This window comes from Haematobia irritans, chromosome 1 (genome assembly GCF_050003625.1).
Source record: "Haematobia irritans isolate KBUSLIRL chromosome 1, ASM5000362v1, whole genome shotgun sequence".
NCBI lineage: Eukaryota > Metazoa > Arthropoda > Insecta > Diptera > Muscidae > Haematobia > Haematobia irritans.
Genome location: NC_134397.1, coordinates 48,720,766 through 48,741,193, shown reverse-complemented (window position 1 = coordinate 48,741,193; position 20,428 = coordinate 48,720,766). Strand labels below are relative to the sequence as shown.

Below are 20,428 nucleotides of genomic sequence, written 5' to 3'. Positions count from 1 at the left end.
ACCGGCACTTAAGCTAGTGCTTCATTATAATTTTTGTGATTCTAATAGTACTGTTTGATATTAAATTTTGAATTTACCTAATCAAAAGCATTTTTTGTTATTTTAAGGTAATGTACCTACAAATAATTTTATCTCCTTCGCTTCCATAGACTCTTAGGTGACATTATAGGTCTGTTCGCGTACTTTTCCAGTAAAAAAATATCCAGTAAAAACAACCAAGAGAGTTAGAGTGTATTTTACTCTCTTTGCCTAAAATTGCTGAAAGGTACGCGAACGGCATCCAGTAACTATTTGCACATTCAGAATTTCAGCTTCTAAAACATGAAAAACAACAAACGAATCCTGCTTTTTTAAATTCCAATTGTAGTTGCGGAAAATGTACATTGTGCTGGTGCTTTGTTTGTTATCAAAAACCAGCTGACAACGTATGCTTTGGTTTGCAAGATTTTACTGGGGAAAAATCTCTATTTTGCAATTACTCTATCTCATAGCTGTCAAATATAGTCTCTCTCCTGCTCTCTTTTACTGGCTTTTTGGTGTAAACGAACGACTTAGGGCCTGTTCGAAACCGAACCTTTTTATTATGGTGAGATATCAATTTACTATGGTGAAAAACAATTGCTAATTTGGTGTACTCATTTCTTTAAATTTTAAAACTAAAGGGTGGTTAAATTGTAAGGGCCGATGTTGAATGTGAACTTTTTTTTCCGAATTTTATTTGACATTTCTCTATTTCAGACTTACTCAATTGGAACCATGGACGTCGTGAATGGGCAGAATGGTTCCAAGAAATGGCAACAGTGGATGATCAATTTTCGAAGAAAATCATCTTCAGTGATGAGGAACATTTTCACCTCAGTGGATTCGTCAATAAACAGAATTGCCGCCTTTGGGTGAATGAGAATCCAAGGGTGATTGTCGAAAAACCAATGCACCCACAAAGAGTGACTGTTTGGTGCGGTTTATGGGCTGGCGGCATCATCGGGCCGTATTTTTTCCAAAATGAGGCCGGTCAGGCAGTTACTGTGAATGGTCTTCGCTATCGTGAGATGATAACGAACTTTTTATGGCCCGAATTGGAAGATATGGATGTGGACTTTCAGCAGGACGGTACCACTTGCCACACAGCTAGCGAAACAATGGCTCTTTTGCGCTACAAATTCAATGGCCGTGTTATCTCACGTAAGGGCGATGTCAATTGGCCGCCAAGATCATGTGATTTGACACCGTTGGACTTTTTTCTTTGGGGTTATTTGAAAGAAAAGGTGTACGTCGATAAGCCAGCAACAATTCAAGAACTAAAGGATGCTATAATTCGGCACATTAACGGCATAGAACCTCCATTATGCCTCAGCGTCATCGAAAATTTGGACCATCGGATGAAGGTGTGCCACCGAGGTCGCGGCGCCCATTTGGCTGATATTTTGTTCCATACATAATTGAGTAATACCAATATATCATAATAAAATAAAATTACAATAATTTCCTAAATAGTTTGTGTTTTATTCAAAATCAACATCGGCCCTTGAAATTTTAACCACTCTTTAGTTTTTTTTTATTTTGATATAATCAAACATGCCAAGCCTAGTGATGTCGTAAATGTCAAGAATTTTCAACAAATGTCAAATTTCTTACTAGTCCCCGGGCTAGTGAAATTATACTCGCAACGATTTACGTCAAATTTTTACCAATGCTAGTAAAAAGTTTCGGTTTCGAACAGGCTCTTATAGTAAAAAATTGTAATAATTATCAAAAATTATTATCGATTTCTCGAACGGAGCTTATAACAAATGTCATCTGTGAAGGGGAAATATACCAAAAATTTTTAAAGTATTTTGCCATTACTATTGTTAGGAAAGCCAAGAGTCAACAAGCTTCGTACACTGACAAAACAATGACCCCATCAGGAAGGAATATTTTGGTTAATTTTAGAAAATGTTAACTAAACTTTATTACAAACGCAGATGTCACGCCGATTTCACAAAAATAAGTAAATATTTTTAGACAAATTCTAGAAAATTTATTATACATTTTTTTTTTCATTTGTAAGCACTCCATAATAGCGACTCACGGGAATTCACATTTTTGGGTGTAAGAAAAAAAAACAGAATTGAAATCATTGTTATTGTGGTTACAATTGTGAAAGGTACATTGGTAAAAAATTATCAAAATTCAAAATGGAATAAAGTGATATTTTTTCAGATATTTTCCAAACATACTGCCTCGGTCACGAATAAAATCTCCGGCTGCCAAATTCTCGTATATCAGCATCACTAGAAAAACGAAAGCAGCAATATAGAGATCTTCGACTTTATTTTTGCAACCTACACTGAAAAAACAGTGAACCCATCAGGAAGAAAACATTTAGTTATTTTTAGAAATTTTTTAATATTTTTAGAAAATTTTAACTAAACAGTATTACAAACGTTGACATCGAGCCGATATCACAAAACATTTTTTCAATAAATTAAAGAAAATTTATTAGACATAATTAATTTTTTTCACTTGTTAAAGAAAATTTTGTAGTTTGAAAGAAAAAAATGCAAGAATGTCTTTAGTGACATACGAAGTTCATGATGGTCACATTTGTAATAAAATTTACATATTTAAAGAAATAATGAACTTTTTTGTGAGAAGTACGAATTTAGTAAAACTTTTTACTTCATTTGTGTATAATTTTTTCCCGTTTTTTAGTTAATTTAACTAACGTACGAAAAAAATTATTAGAGTAAAGAAAACATTCTCCATATATAATAATTCCATGAACTAAAATAAAGTTAAATTGGTTTTAGTGAAATAGAGAGTTCACTTTTTTTCAATGTATGTTTTTGATTCACCTGCGATACTAAATGTGACTAATTGCTGTTCCTTCACTACCAATTTTTTCTGTATGTGTAAATTGGCAGGTTATTCATATTGCGATTTTTGCTATTCAAATTCCCATAACAAACCTGACTTCTAATAAAGTATATCTTTACATTCTCTATGTTGGCAACTCTCATAATTTCAAGTGAAGAGTAATTTCAATTAAGTGAGAGCACACAAAGAGCATGAAAATACGAAAGAGTATGATATGCAATTAACTATGATGTATGCATAGATGGCGTTCTAGTATGTATGTAACTATGTTGTATGCCAGTTTTTGTAGCGAACGTATGTATGTAATATGCCTATGTATATGGGCGAGTCCGAATTAAGTTGTGAATCTTTGAGATCTTTTTGTGTTTTATTCACTTCTATACGTATAGTTTGTTGACATAATATTCTCATGCACACATTCCAACTCAAATACACTTTTCATTCATGCCATGAAGATGAGCGTAACTAGACAGTGGAACAAAGAGTTAACGTTATAAGCGCATATATGTAGGAATAAAGTTAATTTGATAAGATAAAGATCTATTAAATTGAAATCATTGGGAGTGTTTACTTTTCAAAAAACGATAACAATTAAATTGGAATTTCTTTTATGGTGGTTTTCAATAAAAAGTCTACAAACATAAAGGCAATAGGTTATTTCTGCATAATGGTATGTAACAACACTTAGAAAAATTGACGCCGTAATGGTATTGGGGAAAATTACGTAAATTTGATCGCCTAAAGCCGTTAAATATTAAAAAAAAGGTTTTTGAAGTTTTTTTAAGAATTGATTACATTTTCTTACAAAACCTGCTTTATCGACAATGAAAACAAAATTTCCTCAGGGTTTTAGATGGGAAAAGTAGATCAAAACAACCACTAGGGCCTAGATTTTATTTGCATGTTTGGAAGGTGTCCATTTAAGAGATGTTAATTTTAATGTTATAATATAGCAAACGTCTAACGAAACCTTTCAACTTTGAGAGGTTTCAGTACCGAAAAATCCCCAAATACCCCTAGTGAGAAGATAGACAAGAGTGTTGGCCAAAGTTAGGTACGCACTTCTAAGGAACTTTTTCTAAACCAACCGCCAATTTCGTAAGACATTGTTACATTTTGCTCCCACAAGAAATGTATGTTAAAACTGCAGTATCGGCATGTAACAGGAGTTTTTGCAAAAGCTGTATCCGGGCTTCAGCCGTCATTATCGACTGTTATTTTTTTTCTATTCTAAAGCCTAGTACTAAGATCACGTTTTCGCACGAAAAATTGTTATACTCCATATAAAAAACGGAATAAATGCGAAATCTTTGCTTTGAGCATTTTTAAACACATATTTATACAACCCTGGATTTTTCGCACGAAAAAATAGGCAAGGCATATTATTTCGCATAAATAAGTTAACATCCCTGCTTTTGAGACCCTATTTACGGAGATAGATGAAGATAGTCGTTTTTCGCAGAAACGAACTTAGTACTAAGCATAACGAAGAAAATTTCATATAAAATTCTTATGACACCAAATTGTAAGCAATCCATAAAAACGTCTCACGGGAATTCTCATCAGCCCACCAATTTTATGGGTAGGCACAATTTATTTAATGTGTCTACGGAATCATTTCTGGTATAAAGGTATTCACTGAGTGCAACAGAGTACTAATTCTTTGGGGTTGTTTTTGAATGTCTCAAAATGTAGCGTCTTTTAGTTGCAACCAACCATACAAACACGAATAATTAAGAATGATTGAAGCGAAACTTTAGAACAGGTGTCGTAGTAACCACTTGTGGATTACTTGTCTGTTTCTTCTTCAGTATCATCGTCAAATAATAGGTGTATTTTATTCACACACATTATTAGGTTGTAAAGACTGTAATATTAGCAGTATCCCCTAAATAAAGTTTGGTGCAAAGGAAGTCACATAGACCAGTAACGCCTTTGTAAAATATTTTCGGTTTTCGCATTGAAATTTTCGTCGTTGCTTTATTAAAGTAATTAATTTTAAAGCTGATAATTTCCTTCAAATGTTCTTCTGGATTTTGTGAATATTTCAAGGATTTATGAAGAAGCGATTCAATATGACGGATCACGAAATATTGGGAAAAATAAATAAAATATTCCAAAAACCTCGAGCTTGAAAACACGTTAATTTATTATTATAACGAAAAAGGTCGAAGAGAATCAAAGAAAATTGTAATAATTAAATATGAAGCGATGGCATGAAGAAGTGATTCAATATGGCAATCGCGAAATATTGGGAAAAATAAATAAAATATTCAAAAGACCTCGAGCTTGAAAAACATTATTGTATTATTTCATGGGAGTATTTTTTTTTTATAAATATCAGGTCCCACTGGCCCTTACCACACAGATAGCTTGAAAAACATTAATTTCTATTTCATGGCAATATTTTTTCTTTTATATATATCAGGTCCCACTGGCCCTTGCCACACAGATATCTTTGCCGGTTAAAACTGGATGCAATATTTGTATCAGCAATATGTTCTGGACAGCTGATTCCCGAATCGATGTTCTATCCAGAACCGATGTTCAATCCGATTCATGATTAAATTGTCCAATATGATGCAATTAAAAATAGTAGTGTCATATGTAAATTCATTTGCATATATTTTCAGGTTCAGGTAGGCTGAATCTTATGTACCCTCCACCATGGATTTCTACACAGTCGAATCGCTTGTGGCGTGAAACAGTTTCTGATGGCAAGGTATCTTAGACTTTCTTAATATTATCTTCAAAATTGTAAGTTAGTCCATATGGAGTCACCATTAGATAGAAAAGGCACACTAAGTACCTATATTAGCCTTTTTAATTTTTGATAGGTTTATATAGAGGAGGAATCTATAAATACTTGTCAACCAATATGAACAAGTTTTCGCATGGCAATTGAAGTACCATGTGTTTACACCGCAAATTTTGAAACGGATAGGAAGAAATTTTCTCTTCCAAGAGGCTGTGGAAGCACGGTTGCCACAGTTGATAGAATTCTACCAAAAATTTTAGATTTTTTACTGTTTGGTAGATTGGTAGAATTTTCGATGTTTTGGTAGATTTTGCAAAATATTTCTCTCCAACTAAGAGGTAATTCTCATAATAGATATTTTTAAGGAAATAAAATTTTGGGAAGAATAGAAATAAAATTTTGAGAAAATTTTCTAAAGAAATTAAATTTTGAAAAATTTTTCTATAGAAATAAAATTTTGAAAAAATTTTCTATTGAAATAGAAATTTGACAAAATTTTCTATAGCAGTAACAATTTGATAAAATTTTCTATAGAAGTAAAATTTTGAGAAAATTTTTTTATAAAAATAAAATTTTGAGAAAATTTTCTATAGAAGTAAAATTTTGAGAAGATTTTCGATAGCAATAACATTTTGACAATTTTGAGAAAATTTTCTATAGAAATAAAATTTTGAGAACATTTTCTGTAGAAATAATATTTTGAGAAAAAATTTCTAAATATATAAATAAAAATTTAACAAAATTTTCTATAGCAGTAAAATTTCGCGAAAATTTTCCATAGAAATAATATTTTGAGAAAATTTTATATAGAAATAAAATTTTGAGAAAATTTTCTACAGAAATAAAATTTTGAGAAAATTTTCTATAAAAATAAAATTTTGACAAAAATTGCTATAAAAATAAAATTTTGGGAAAATTTTCTAAATATATAAATAAAAATTTAACAAAATTTTCTATACCAGTAAAATTTCGCGAAAATTTTCTATAGCAGTAAAATTTTGAGAAAATTTTCTATAGAAATAAAATGTTTAGAAAATTTTCTATATTTTTCATAAATTTTGAGAAAATTTTCTATAGAAATAAAAATTTGAGAAAATTTTCTACAGAAATAAAATATTGCGAAGATTTTCTATAGTAGTAAAATTTTGAGAAAATTTTCTATAGAAATAAAAATTTGACAAAATGTTCTATTGCAGTAAACTTTTGAAAAAATTTTCTATACAAATAATATTTTGAGAAAATTTTCTATAGCAGTAAAATTTTGAGAAAATTTTCAATAGAAATAAAATTTTGAGAAATTTTTCTAAAGAAATAATATTTTGTGAAAATTTTCTATAGAAATAAAAATTTGACAAAATTTTCTATTGCAGTAAGATTTTGTATTGCAGTAAAATTTTGAGAAAATTTTCTATAGAAATAACATTTTGATAAAATTTTCTATAGAAATAAAATTTTGAGAAAATTTTTTTATAGAAATAAAAATTTAACAAAATTTTCTATAGCAGTAAAATTTCGCGAAAATTTCCTATAGAAATAAAATTTTGAGAAAATTTTCTATAGCAGTAAAATCTTGAGAAAATTTTCAATAGAAATAATATTTTGAGAAATTTTCTATATTTTCTATAGAGAAAATGTTCTATAGAAATAACAAGTATAAACGGCCTTAAGTTCGGCCAGGTCGAATCTTATGTACCCTCCACCATGGATTGCGTAGAAACTTCTATGAAAAACTGTCATCCACAAATTTCAACTCACATGGTTGTTAAATATCATATACTACCACTACTTACCAAATTTCAACCAGATCGGATGAATTTTGCTTCTCCAAAAGGCACCGGAGGTCAAATTTGGGGATCGGTTTATATGGGAGCTATATATAATTATGAACTGATAGGAACCAATTCCTGCATGGTTGTTGGTTACCATATACTAACATCACGTACCAAATTTCAACCGAATGGGAAGAATTTTGCTCTTCCAAGGTGCTCCGGAGGTCAAATCTGGGGATCGGTTTATATGGTGCCAATATATAATTATGGACCGATATCAACCAATTTTTGCATGGGTGTTTGAGGCCATATATTAACATCACGTACCAAATTTCAACTGAATCAGATGAATTTTGCTCTTCCAAGAGGCTCCGGAGTTCAAATCTGGTGATCGGTTTATATGGGGGCTATATATAATTATGGACCGATATGGACCAATTTTTGCATGGTCATTAGAGACCATATACTAACACCATGTACCAAATTTCAGCCGGATCGGATGAAATTTACTTCTCTTAGAGGCTCCGCAAGCCAAATCTGGGGATCGGTTTATATGGGGGCTATATATAATAATGGACCGATGTGGACCAATTTTTGCATGGTTGTTAGAGACCATATACTAACACCATGTACCAAATTTCAGCCGGATCGGATGAAATTTGCTTCTCTTAGAGGCATTGCAAGCCAAATCGGGGGATCGGTTTATATGGGGGATATATATAATTATGGACCGATGTGGACCCATTTTTGCATGGTTGTTAGAGACCATATACTAACACCATGTACCAAATTTCAGCCGGATCGGATGAAATTTGCTTCTCTTAGAGGCATTGCAAGCTAAATTTGGGGGTCCGTTTATATGGGGGCTATACGTAAAAGTGGACCGATATGGCCCATTTGCAATACCATCCGACCTACATCAACAACAACTACTTGTGCCAAGTTTCAAGTCGATAGCTTGTTTCGTTCGGAAGTTAGCGTGATTTCAACAGACGGTCGGACGGACATGCTCAGATCGACTCTGAATTTCACCACGACCCAGAATATATATACTTTATGGGGTCTTAGAGCAATATTTCGATGTGTTACAAACGGAATGACAAAGTTAATATACCCCCATCCTATGGTGGAGGGTATAAAAATTTGACAAAATTTTCTATTGCAGTAAATTTTTGTATTGCCGTAAAATTTTGAGAAGATTTTCTATAGAAATAAAATTTTAAGAAAATTTTCTATAGAAATAAAATTTTGAGACAATTTTCTATAGAAATAAAAATTGGGAAAAAATTTTCTATAGAAATACAATTTTTGACAAAATTTTCTATAGAAATAAAATATTTTTTGTGGTAAAATGTTTTCCAAATTTTGTTAGATTATTTTTGGCTAGAGTGGCAACCGTGTATGGAAGTCGAATATGGGAATCGGTTTATATTGGAGCTATATATAATCATGAACCGATAAGGACTAATGTATGGTTGTTACAAAACTTCAACCGGATCGAATGCAATTTGCTCTTCAAAGAGGCTCCGGAAGTCAAATCTGGGTGTCGGTTTATAGGTGGGTTAAATCTAAAAGTGATCAGATATGACCAATTTGCCATATCACCCGCTAGATCGACTCAGAATTTCACCCAGAATAAATATACTTTATGCGGTCTACAACCAATATTTCGATGTGTTACAAACGGAATGACATAGTTAGTATATCTCCATTATATGGCAGAGGGTAGAACGTTATTGATCGTAGTTGTTTTTTTCCTCAAACATCTGATTTCCAGATGTATTCAATAGTACCTCTTACCACCTTCCTAGATATGGATGCATAACGCATAAATTGATCTATCACTGACAGAGGTGCTTCAGTTCAATTTAATTTTAAATATACTAGATATTCTTGTATATTTTTCCTCCTTTCTTATTCAAACCTATCTGTGTATTCATAATTTATGTATATTAATAACTACACGAAAGATATCAATGGAATAAAAATAAATGCAAATAGGAAAAAAATTAATAAAAAAAAAATAAAATTTAAAAATACTTACAGATATCAAGTTTCCATTATTACAATTCGTGGCATCCCCCAATATCTTTTTCTTTGCCTTTCCTCCGACATCTTTTGATACGACAGCATTTGACTTATTCTCCTCGCCGTTATCACAACACTGTGGATCACTCTCGTTCATACTAAAGGAGCGTTGTAAATGTGTGATCTTGGCACGCTTTACATTAAATGAACCACGTAGAAATTTTGCCAGCTCGTTTGCAGCATTACGATTTTGTTTGGGTGGTGTTACATTGAATGTTGGCATTAATGGAGGATGCATATCAAACGAGGAATCAGGTGAACTATTTTGATTAGAATACATCAGTTCTACTCCTTCGCCATCATGGTTCGAGCAATTATCGTAATCGAAACACTTTAACGATTTGCAACCCATATTTGAACGAGAAAATATAGGCGAGTTTGAACGAACTGTAGAATTTAGACTAATATGGCTTCGATGATCCACATATATATCATCACCCTCCGTAGACCATAAATTACCAGTATAATTTCGTATAATTTCTGGCGAATGAGTTAAACTTCTTGATGCACTTGTATTGCCAGCTATAATGTTATCAGTTTCTTCTTCTAAATCTATGTGATGTGTTCTATTTCCTTGGGGAGATTTTTTAGGTGTTGACTTTGCACTGCAATTACTCGACTGCAATATTTCAAATTCTTCTACAAATCTCAATAGAGATTCTCGTTCACTTTGGCTCAGGCAGCGTTGTTGTTGCAAATTTCGATTGGTGTTTGTTGGTATATACTTAATTTCAAAACTCGATTCAAAATTACTGGAATCATTGAGATGGGCAATAGATTGATGAAACGTATGTAGCAACATTTTGCTTATATTTGATTGACGTTATTGGAATGAAGATGAATTGTTGTTAATGGTATTATGATAATGATCGTGGTGACGATGTTGATGTATATGGAATTTAGTAGAACTGGAAAAAAAACGAATTGCCAAAAATTTCATAGGAAATGACATTAGTTAGTGATGAGTAATGGATTATTTGTTTGCGTTGATCTACAACATTAACACTCAAAGAATAATATCAGTTTATGTTTAAAAAAATGGATTGAATAGCTCTGTTTATATTATCAAAAAAGAGAATTGAAAAATTATAAATTTATCGTAATTTCATTTATATAAAATATAGACTTGTTTCTTCTAAATATATTTATTTTAAAGATGCCGCGTTCTTGGCTCGAAATCAATTCTAAACTCCCTAACTGAAGGTCAAACTCTTTGGACCTAAGTTAACTCCTTTAACTCTATTCGAAATTTCCGCTTCAAATTCCGTTGCTATATTTGCTAATGAAAATTCCGTGGACCGTTATCATTGATGGTTTACATGCTGATCCTATAAAAAATATATTGAAGTGCGTATTTATACCCATAACAAATTTATAGCTATTTAAACCCTTCACCACTACTGTGGTACACACAAAAAAATATCAATTAATTTGATTGTCAATACAATTAAAATTATGTTTAAATTTGAGCTAACAACGTAATTTGTAAACACAATTACGATTTTAGTCACTTTAGCAACCAATTTTGTTATATCAACAAACATTTTGTTATATCAACAAAAATTTTGTTGGACTTAAAAATTTTCTGTAACAACAATTTATTGTTAGCTCAAAAATTATAATATTATTTTCTGTGTACAGGGTATAATAACTTTGTGCATTTGTATGTAACGCCAAGAAATAGTGGTCATAGACCCATGTTTTAGTATACCGATCGGCTTAGAATTAAATTCTGAGTCGATTTAGCGATGTCCGTCTGTCTGTCTGTCCGTCCGTCTGTCTGTATATGTAATTTTGTGCACAAAGTACAGCTCGCAATTTAAGTCCGATTGTCCTCAGATTTGGCATAGGGCCGTTTCTTGGGACAGAGACAATCGCTATTGGTTTTGGAAAAAATCGGTTCAGATTTAGATATAGCTGTCATATATGTATATTTATCCGATTTTCTTGAAATAACGTACATCCAAATATTTTATGAATCTCGAAAATCTTGCAAAATATCAACCAAATCCGTTCTGATTTAGATATAGCTCCCATACATATCTTTCGTCCGATTTAGACTCATATGACCACACCCAGAGGAGGAATATGATCACCTCAAACATGTTTTAAGAGCAAAATGTTATTTTTGGGTGGTGACCATTTAACATGGTTTTCGCAGCAATGTTATTTTCTCGGAAATCATGTATCTGATTTCGGCAAGCAGGTTATATTTGACGAGAAAATAACATTTTAGTGACAAACATGTTACATGGTCACTATACAAAAATAACATTTTGCTCTTGAAACATGTTTGAGGTGATCATATTCCTTCTATGCGTGCACAGAGGCCAAAGTTTACTACCGATCTTCGTGAAATTTTGCACAGAGGGTAGAATTGACATTCTACCAATGCTTTGGTAAATTTGATTGAAATCGGTTCAAATTTAGATATAGCTCCCATATATATCTTTCGTCCGATTTGAACTTATATGGCCACAAAAGCCAGAGTTTTGCCGTGATTTGCTTCAAATTTTGCACAAGGGGTACGTTTAATAGTATCGTTAAGTGTGTCAAATTTTGTTAAAATCGGTTCAGATTTAGATATAGCTCCCATATATATCTTTCGCCCGATTTGGACTTATATGGTCTCAAAAGCCAGAGTTTTGCCCTGACTTACTTCAAATTTCGCACAAGGAGTACGTTTAGTTGTATCGGTAATTGTGCCAAATTTGGTTGAAATCGGTTCAGATTTAGATATGGCTCCCATATATATCTTCCGTCCGATTTGCACTCATATGACCAGGGGGCCAAAGTTATACTTTCATTTACGTGAAATTTCGCATAGATAGCAGAATTATTATTCTAACTATACATGTCAAATTTAGTCAAAATCGCTTCAGATTATATATAGCTCCCATATATACGTACACCAGAGTTGGGGAAATATGGTAGACTGTTACACATTTTCGACCCATTTTCATTGGAAGTTTCCTCCAGTTAACTGGATAGCGTTAGCCGATTTAAATTTTAATTCTAGAGATTTTGTAGAAGTAAAAAAATTGTATCCTTTATATAGCTTCCAGCAAATGTGAAGTAGTTCAGATGGTAACACAAATTTTGGCCTACAAAAGGGTGAAGGGTATAATAAAGTCGGCCCCGCCCGATAGACCGATCTCCCGATTTTTATTCTTGGGCTTCTATAAACTGTATTTTTTACCCGATATGCCTGAAATTGGAAATCTAGAGGTATTTTGGGACCACAAATAGATGTGCCGAAATGTGTATCGGTCCATTTTTGGGTATAACCCCCAAAGAGACCGATCTCCCGATTTTACTTCTTGGGCGTCTAGATTTGCTTGAAATTGAAGATCACAAACAGGTGTGTCGCAAATGGTGCCTATCGGTTCATGCTTTGGTATAGCCCCTATATAGACTGATCTCCCGATTTTACTTCTTGGGCTTCTAGAATTCGTAGTTTTCAGCCAATTCGTCTGAAAGTGGAATTCTAGAGGTATTTGAGGAACATGTGGTGAGTATTGGTCCATGTATAGTATAGCCCCCATATAGACCTAACTCCCGCATTTATTTCTAGGACTTCTGGAATCCGGCTGACCACAAACAGGTCACCTGAATATGGTGTGTGTCGACCCATGTTTTAGTATAGCCTCCATATAGACCGATCTCCAGATTTAACTCCTTGGGCTTCTAGAAACCGTAGTTTTTATCCGATTTGCACAAAAATGTAAATATACTGGAATTTTAGACCCTCAAAAATTTGTATTGTATTTATTTTTACCGGTCCGTTTGGTAAGGCATCGATATAGACCAATTTAACTTCTCGAGGGTACACCCAAAGAAAAAAAGATTTTCCTCCGGAATGAAACTTTAGACAAACGGAATTTCCCTTTCGTATAAAGTATTTTCTTTTAGAGCAAACTAATCCGAATTTTTGATAAGCGATTCAACGATTGCCTCTAAAATTTGTGTCAAAAGAAAACTATGCTTGTCTAAAATTTCGTTCCTCAGAAAAGAAAACACTTCTTTCAGGGCACGCAGAGAAGGAATATGATCACCTCAAACATGTTTCAAGAGCAAAATGTTATTTTTGTATGGTGACCTTGTAACATGTTTGTCACCAAAATATTATTTTCTCGTCAAATATAACATGCTTGCCGAAATCAGATACATGATTTCCGAGAAAATAACATGGTTGCGAAAACCATGTTACATGGTCACCACCCAAAAATAACATTTTGCTCTTAAAACATGTTTGAGGTGATCATATTCCTTCTCTGGGTGGGTATAACAAGCGCACTGATCATGAAAATTGCTTGAAACTGAAAGTAAAATGTCCAGATTTTACTCATCGTATTCATTTACATAGTGGCGGAAAATATCTACAGATTTAAGATTTCAAATCAAGGCGTTATTTCATTTGTCATCAAACCCCCTAAAATTCTATATATTATAAAGAAGCCCGCTACGACGAAGAGTTTTCAAAGTAAACTATTATATTTGATTCATGGTGGTGGGTATTTAAGATTCGGCCCGGCCGAACTTACTGCTGTATATACTTGTTTTTATCAACGTTTTACATTTTTTTCTTTGCAACCTTTCAATTGATTTTTTCTATAGTGTGAATATCCCATGAACTGTTAGTTCATTCGTAACGGTAACGGTAAATAGATTTTGACATTTCTCCTTGAGTGTAAATGGCGACTAGGCTATGCTATGCTTTGTTGACATATTGGGGATTTTATTTGATTTGTTTAAACATTCACCGGTTGTATTGTAAAATGTTCAAAGCTATGAACATTAATGAATATTAAATCAAACTGAAAATTCGTGTTAAATGAATGAATGAATGATGAATGATTCATGCAACTACCAATGGTGATGATTACAATCAGACCATAGCAAATTGTACTCACCTCTAACATAATATGTCCGTCCCAATGAATGTATTGAAGTGTAGAAATTCCTATAACAATGAATAACAACGTAAAGCACAAAACACACAATTTATAATTATTAAATTGATTTAAACGACGATATTTTCAATAGTTATATGATGTTTTTCTTGATCTTTGGAACTTGCATATTCTTAGAATAATGTATTGTTTTCATAGTTTATTAAATATTCACTGATCAACCGGCAGCTAATGGATATGTAACTCTTTTAAAGGCCAATCATATAATAATATAAAAATTTATACTTATGGTGGTTACTTATGACTGCCGCCGATGGCTTCTATGTGTTTAAGATAATGATGCCAGATTTGATAAAATCATGTCAAGTAATTAGGATGATGATGACGATGCCACAAATACCGTTATATATTTAAATTTGTGGTTCATGTGGTTCAATCTTAATATAGGTTATGATTGACTTATCAGTCCATTAGGTTCTTAGAAGAAATATCTGACAGCAATTATATGTAGAAGAACCCAAGAGCAAGGACTGACCTTTATTTATTTATTTTTGCAAATCTGTTGTCATTGGCTTATAAAAATCACAAACACTTCAAAAACTCAACCACAATTATCTCTTATAAAAAATTATATTTATATTTTTTTTTGGTTTAATTTATCACAATATTGCTTTAATATATGGTCCACTTTATTTTTTAATATCCAAAATGAATAAGATTTTTGTTTTTCACTTTTTAGTTAATTCAGCGGCGATGTAAATGTTTATAACCCGTGGAAGTTTGTTTCAAGACTGACTCAACCGAATGAAGTGACTGACTCAAGTTAAGAATACGAAACAGCGAATGGAATGGAAAAAAGGCAAGACTTTGTTGGAGCGTACATCGTCACAGCACATTCCCCTACATTGCCATTGAAGACGCAACAAGCTGTTTGTTGGCTCGCACTATCCATGCTGATCAATACGTTCATTACCCGTTGCTGCTACAAGTGTTGTTGTTGGTTTTGCTACCGCCGCCGTAACCTGACTCACCTCCAACAAGCGATTACGTTAAATGAGAATGAGAACAGCAGCAGGAAAATACAAAAATATTTACCCCGGACATATACGACATAAAATATTCAAAAAAAAAAAAACAAAAACATACGCAAGCGGCATTCTGCCGATAGACCCTTGTATTGTTTGGTATTTGGGAATGTCAGGTGTTTTTCTTATAACACGAGCTATGAACTTATAAATGGGATGAGCAGAAGAAGACAAGAGTTTTCTTTAGGGGTTAGTTACTGCTGCATATCACTATACAAAGTGATGTTCTCTTGGTGGTCGTGGTTGTGGTGGTAGACTTCTAAGATCAAACCACTTACACAAAATAGCGCGCAATCCACAACCGGAACAGGTGTATGAGACAATTATTAAATAAGAAATAATGTTTATTGCAGCATGTTGCTTCTTTGATCACTTACACTTGTTTGGATCTTCGTTTAGATCTTAGATTGGTCTCGTACTCTTTAATGGAAAGTGGTATTGGAAACAGATGTATTTTTTATAGATTTTAAAGAATGCCTACAAGGCAGATTGAATCAAACCAGAGATTGATTATATTTCCATAAATAACTTATTCCAGAAGATTTTATTGTAGCTTTAGGAATAAAAAGTGCTATTTTTATACACAGAATCGGGATCGGTTTATATGGGGGCTATATATGATTACGGACTGATATGGACCACTTTTGGCATGGCTGTTAAATATCATACACTACCACCACGTACCAAATTTCAACCAGATCGGATGAATTTTGCTTCTCCAAAAGGCACCGGAGGTCATATTTGGGGATCGGCTTATATGGGGGCTATATATAATTATGGACTGATATGAACCAATTCCTGCATGATTGTTGGAAACCATATACTAACATCACGTAGCAAATTTCAACTGAATCGGATGAATTTTGCTCTTTCAAGGGGCTCCGGAGGTCAAATCTGGGGATCGGTTTATATGGGGGCTATATATAATTATGGACCGATTTCGACCAATTTTTGCATGGGTGTTTGAGGCCATATATTAACACCACGTACCAATTTTCAACTGAATCAGATGAATTTTGGTCTTCCAAGAGGCTCCGGAGTTCAAATCTGGTGATCGGTTTATATGGGGGCTACATATAATTATGGACCGATATGGACCAATTCCAGCATGGTTGTTAGAGACCATATAGTAACACTACGTACAAAATTTCAAGCGTATCAGATGAATTTGGCTCTTCCTCGTGGCTCTGGAGATCAAATCTGGGGATCGGTTTATATGGGGGCTATATATAATTATGGACCGATATGGACCAATTTGTTAGAGACCATATACTTACACCATGTACCAAATTTCAGCCGGATCGGATGAAATTTGCTTCTCTTAGAGGCTCCGCAAGGGGTCTTAGAGCAATATTTCGATGTGTTACAAACGGAATGACAAAGTTAATATACTCCCATCCTATGGTGAAGGGTATAAAAAGATGTCGTCTGGAAGAGGCTAAATAAGGAATCGAGGATAAGGAAGTTTGGCATTTAACCGAATTCTCAATAATTTGAAGAATATATCAAGAATTTCTACATTTAAAAGAGAAATAACTAAAACCATTTTTATACCCACCACCATAGAATGGTGACGGGGTATAATAAGTTTGTCATTCCGTATGTAACGCATCGAAATATCGATTTCCGACTATATAAAGTATATATATTCTTGATCAGGGAGAAATTCTAAGACGATATAAGCATGTCCGCCTGTCCGTCTGTCTGTCTGGCTGTCTGTTGTAATCACGCTACAGCATTCAATAATGGAGCTATCGTCCTGAAATTTGGCACAGAATCGTCTTTTGTCTGCGCGCAGGTCAAGTTCGAAGATGGGCTATATCGGGCCATGTTTTGGTATAGCCCCCATATAAACCGACCTCCCGATTTGGGGTCTTTCGCTTATAGAAACCGTAGTTTTCATCCAATTTGCGCGAAATTGAAAATCTAGAGATATTTTGGGACCTTGAAGAGGTGTGCCAAAAATGGTGAGTGTCGGTCCATGTATTGGTATAGCCCCCATATAAACCGACCACCCGATTTGGGGTCTTTCGCTTATAGAAACCGTAGTTTTCATCCAATTTGCGCGAAATTGAAAATCTAGAGGTATTTTGGGACCTTGAAGAGGTGTGCCAAAAATGGTGAGTGTCGGTCCATGGTTTGGTATAGCCCCCATATAAACCGACCTCCAGATTTGGGGTCTTTCGCTTATAGAAACCGTAGTTTTCATCCAATTTGCGCGAAATTGAAAATCTAGAGGTATTTTATGACCATAAAGAGGTATGCCAAAAATGGTGAGTGTCGGTCCATGTTTTGGTATAGCCCCCATATAGACCGATCTCCCGATTTTACTTCTTGGGCTTATAGAAACCGCAGTTTTTATTCAATTTACCTGAAATTGGAAATCTAGAGGTATTGTAGGACCACAAATACATGTGCAAAAAATTGTGAGTATCCGTCCATATTTTGGTATAGCCCCCATATAGAGCGATCTCCCGATTTGGGGTCTTGGGCTTATAGAAACCGTAGTTTTTATCAAATTTGTCTGAAATTGGAAATCTAGAGGTATTTTAGGACCATAAAGAGGTGTGCCGAGAATGGTGAGTATCGGTCCATATTTTGGTGTAGCCCCCAAATAGTATCAATTACTATTTTTTAAATTAAATTGACTAAACCAGACTAAACAAAATAATAAAGGAGCTTTAGTTATTCAACTAAATCAAAAGTTCAACCACAGATTTATTTTATAAATACCAGATTAAAAACATTGCTATCGGCAACTGCTACCACAACCAAAGTAATTCGATTGTGCATGAAAATCTTTAGCGGAACTTTCTGCTGTGTATATACTTGTTTAATTTTTAGAAAAATGTAAAATCGTAAATAGGTTTTCAAATTCTGGGGGGCTAAAATTTTTCTGGGGGGTCTAAGCCCCCTCCCCAGAGGCCTTCCTACGCTTATGGTCCCCATATAAAACGACCTCCCGATTTGGGGTCTTGGATTTATAGAAACCGTAGTTTTTATCCAATTTGTCTGAAATTGGAAATCTAGAGGTATTTTGGGACCATAAAGAGGTGTGCCGAAAATGGTGAGTATCGGTCCATATTTTTGTATAGCCCCCATATAGACCGATTTCCCGATTTTACTTCTTGGGCTTCTAGAATCCGAAGTTTTTATCCTATTTGCCTGAAATTGGAAATCTATAGGTATTTTCGGGTCATAAAGAGGTGTGCCGAAAGCGGTGAGTATCGGTCCATATTTTAGTATAGCCCCCATCAGAACGATCTCCCGATTAAACTCCTTGGGTTTCTAGAAACCGTAGTTTTTATCTGATTTGCCAGAAATTGTAAATACTGATCATGAAAATTGTTTGAAACTCAATGTAAAATTTCCAGATTTTACTTCTACAGATTTAAGATTTCAAATCAAGACGTTATTTTATATTTTTCTTGCACACTTACAAGAGATGTTAATGATTCCTCTAAAACTCAAGCAAAAATGGTTCTTATAAATCCAGAATCTGATATAGTCCTCATAGGTGAAATCTTTAAATTTATCTTCGGGAAGTGTCCTCAAGTCCTCTAGCCCTCCTGAAATTTCAAAGGAAACCCTAATATCTGGTTCATGGTGGTGGGTATTTAAGATTCGGCCCGGCCGAACTTACTGCTGTATATACTTGTTATTACTTGATATTGAAATGCTTTGATGTAAATACTTTTCATGCAAAGCTATATCTAAATCTGAACCGATATGGATGAAAATTTCCGGGTTTGGTTGATACAACAGAAGGTTTTCTAAATGCTACATTTGGATAAGATCGGTAACTAAATAAAGCTATAATGGTCAGAAATAAAGTTATAAGAGACACATTTTTGAAAAACAAGCGAGCTATATCTAAAACTGAACCGATTTGTATTATATTCTGCAGGTTTGGTTGACATTAAAGGAGATTACCTTTTGCTGAATTTGAGTAAGATCGGTTAATAAATGAGACCACTAGATTAAAAATAAGCTTATAAATTTTTGAAAATCGGGCGCTACATGTATATGGGAGCTATCTAATACTGAACCGACTTGGATAATATTTTGCCCATATAGTCAGTACTATAAAAGATTAGAGTAAGCCAAATTTGATTAAGATCGATTGATTAATAAGGGTTTTATGGCCAAATTTAAGAAAATCAGGAGGTACATATATATGGGAGCTATAGCTAAATCTGAACCTATTTCGATGATTTTTTTTGCACATATAGTAAGTACTAGAGAAAAATAAATTTGGTCAAATTTGAGTAAGATAGGTTGACAAATAAGGAACTTATGGCCAAATTTGGGAAAATCGGGTGATACATACACATGGGAACTATATCTATGTTAGGTATAGTGGCAGCCCGATATTTCAGGCTCACTTAGAATATTCAGTCTGTTGGGATAGCACAGTGGTGAACTTCTCTCTTATCAATGAATGCTGCCCGATTCTATGTTAAGCTTAATGACAAGGGACCTCCTTTTTATAGCCGAATATAAATAATAATATAATATAATAAAGGGCTGTAACTAAACTTTCTATAACTAACTTTGTTATTCCAGTTTTGGTACATCGAAATATTCATATCTGATCCCATAGGTCCGTCTGTTGAAATCACGCTAACATCCGAAAAAAAAGGTATCGACTTGAAACAAGCATATGCAATTGATGTAGACCACTTTTGACTTCCGGAGGCTCTTAGAGGAGTAAATTTTATCCGATCCGTTTGAAATTTGGTACGTGATGCTAGTAGACGTGGTAGAATTCTTGACGTTTTGGTAGATTTTGCAAAATATTCCTCTTCACAAATTTTCTATAGAAAAAAAATTGACAACATTTTTTATTATACCCTCCACCATAGCATGGGGTGTATATTAACTTTCTCATTCCCTTTGTAACAAATCGAAATATTGCTCTAAGACCCAGTGTTGCCAGTATTGGGGATTTTTCCC

General features: G+C 33.7%; 1 protein-coding gene across 2 annotated transcripts in view; it reads right to left on the bottom strand.

The window, feature by feature from the left end:
• Positions 1-15,236, bottom strand: part of LOC142220830 (regulator of G-protein signaling loco-like) — a 36,040-nt gene extending 20,804 nt beyond the window's left edge. The window contains exons 1-3 of one of the 2 annotated variants that reach the window (XM_075290190.1): positions 14,923-15,236; positions 14,388-14,437; positions 9,431-10,226 (exon numbers count right to left, since the gene is read on the bottom strand). In XM_075290190.1, coding sequence (XP_075146305.1) covers positions 9,431-9,826 — 396 coding nt within the window. In that variant the 5' untranslated portion in view covers positions 9,827-10,226; positions 14,388-14,437; positions 14,923-15,236. Of the gene's footprint in view, positions 1-9,430; positions 10,227-14,387 lie in introns of both variants that reach the window. The other variant, XM_075290191.1, reaches the window with a different exon arrangement.
• Positions 15,237-20,428: the final 5,192 nt, after the last annotated feature.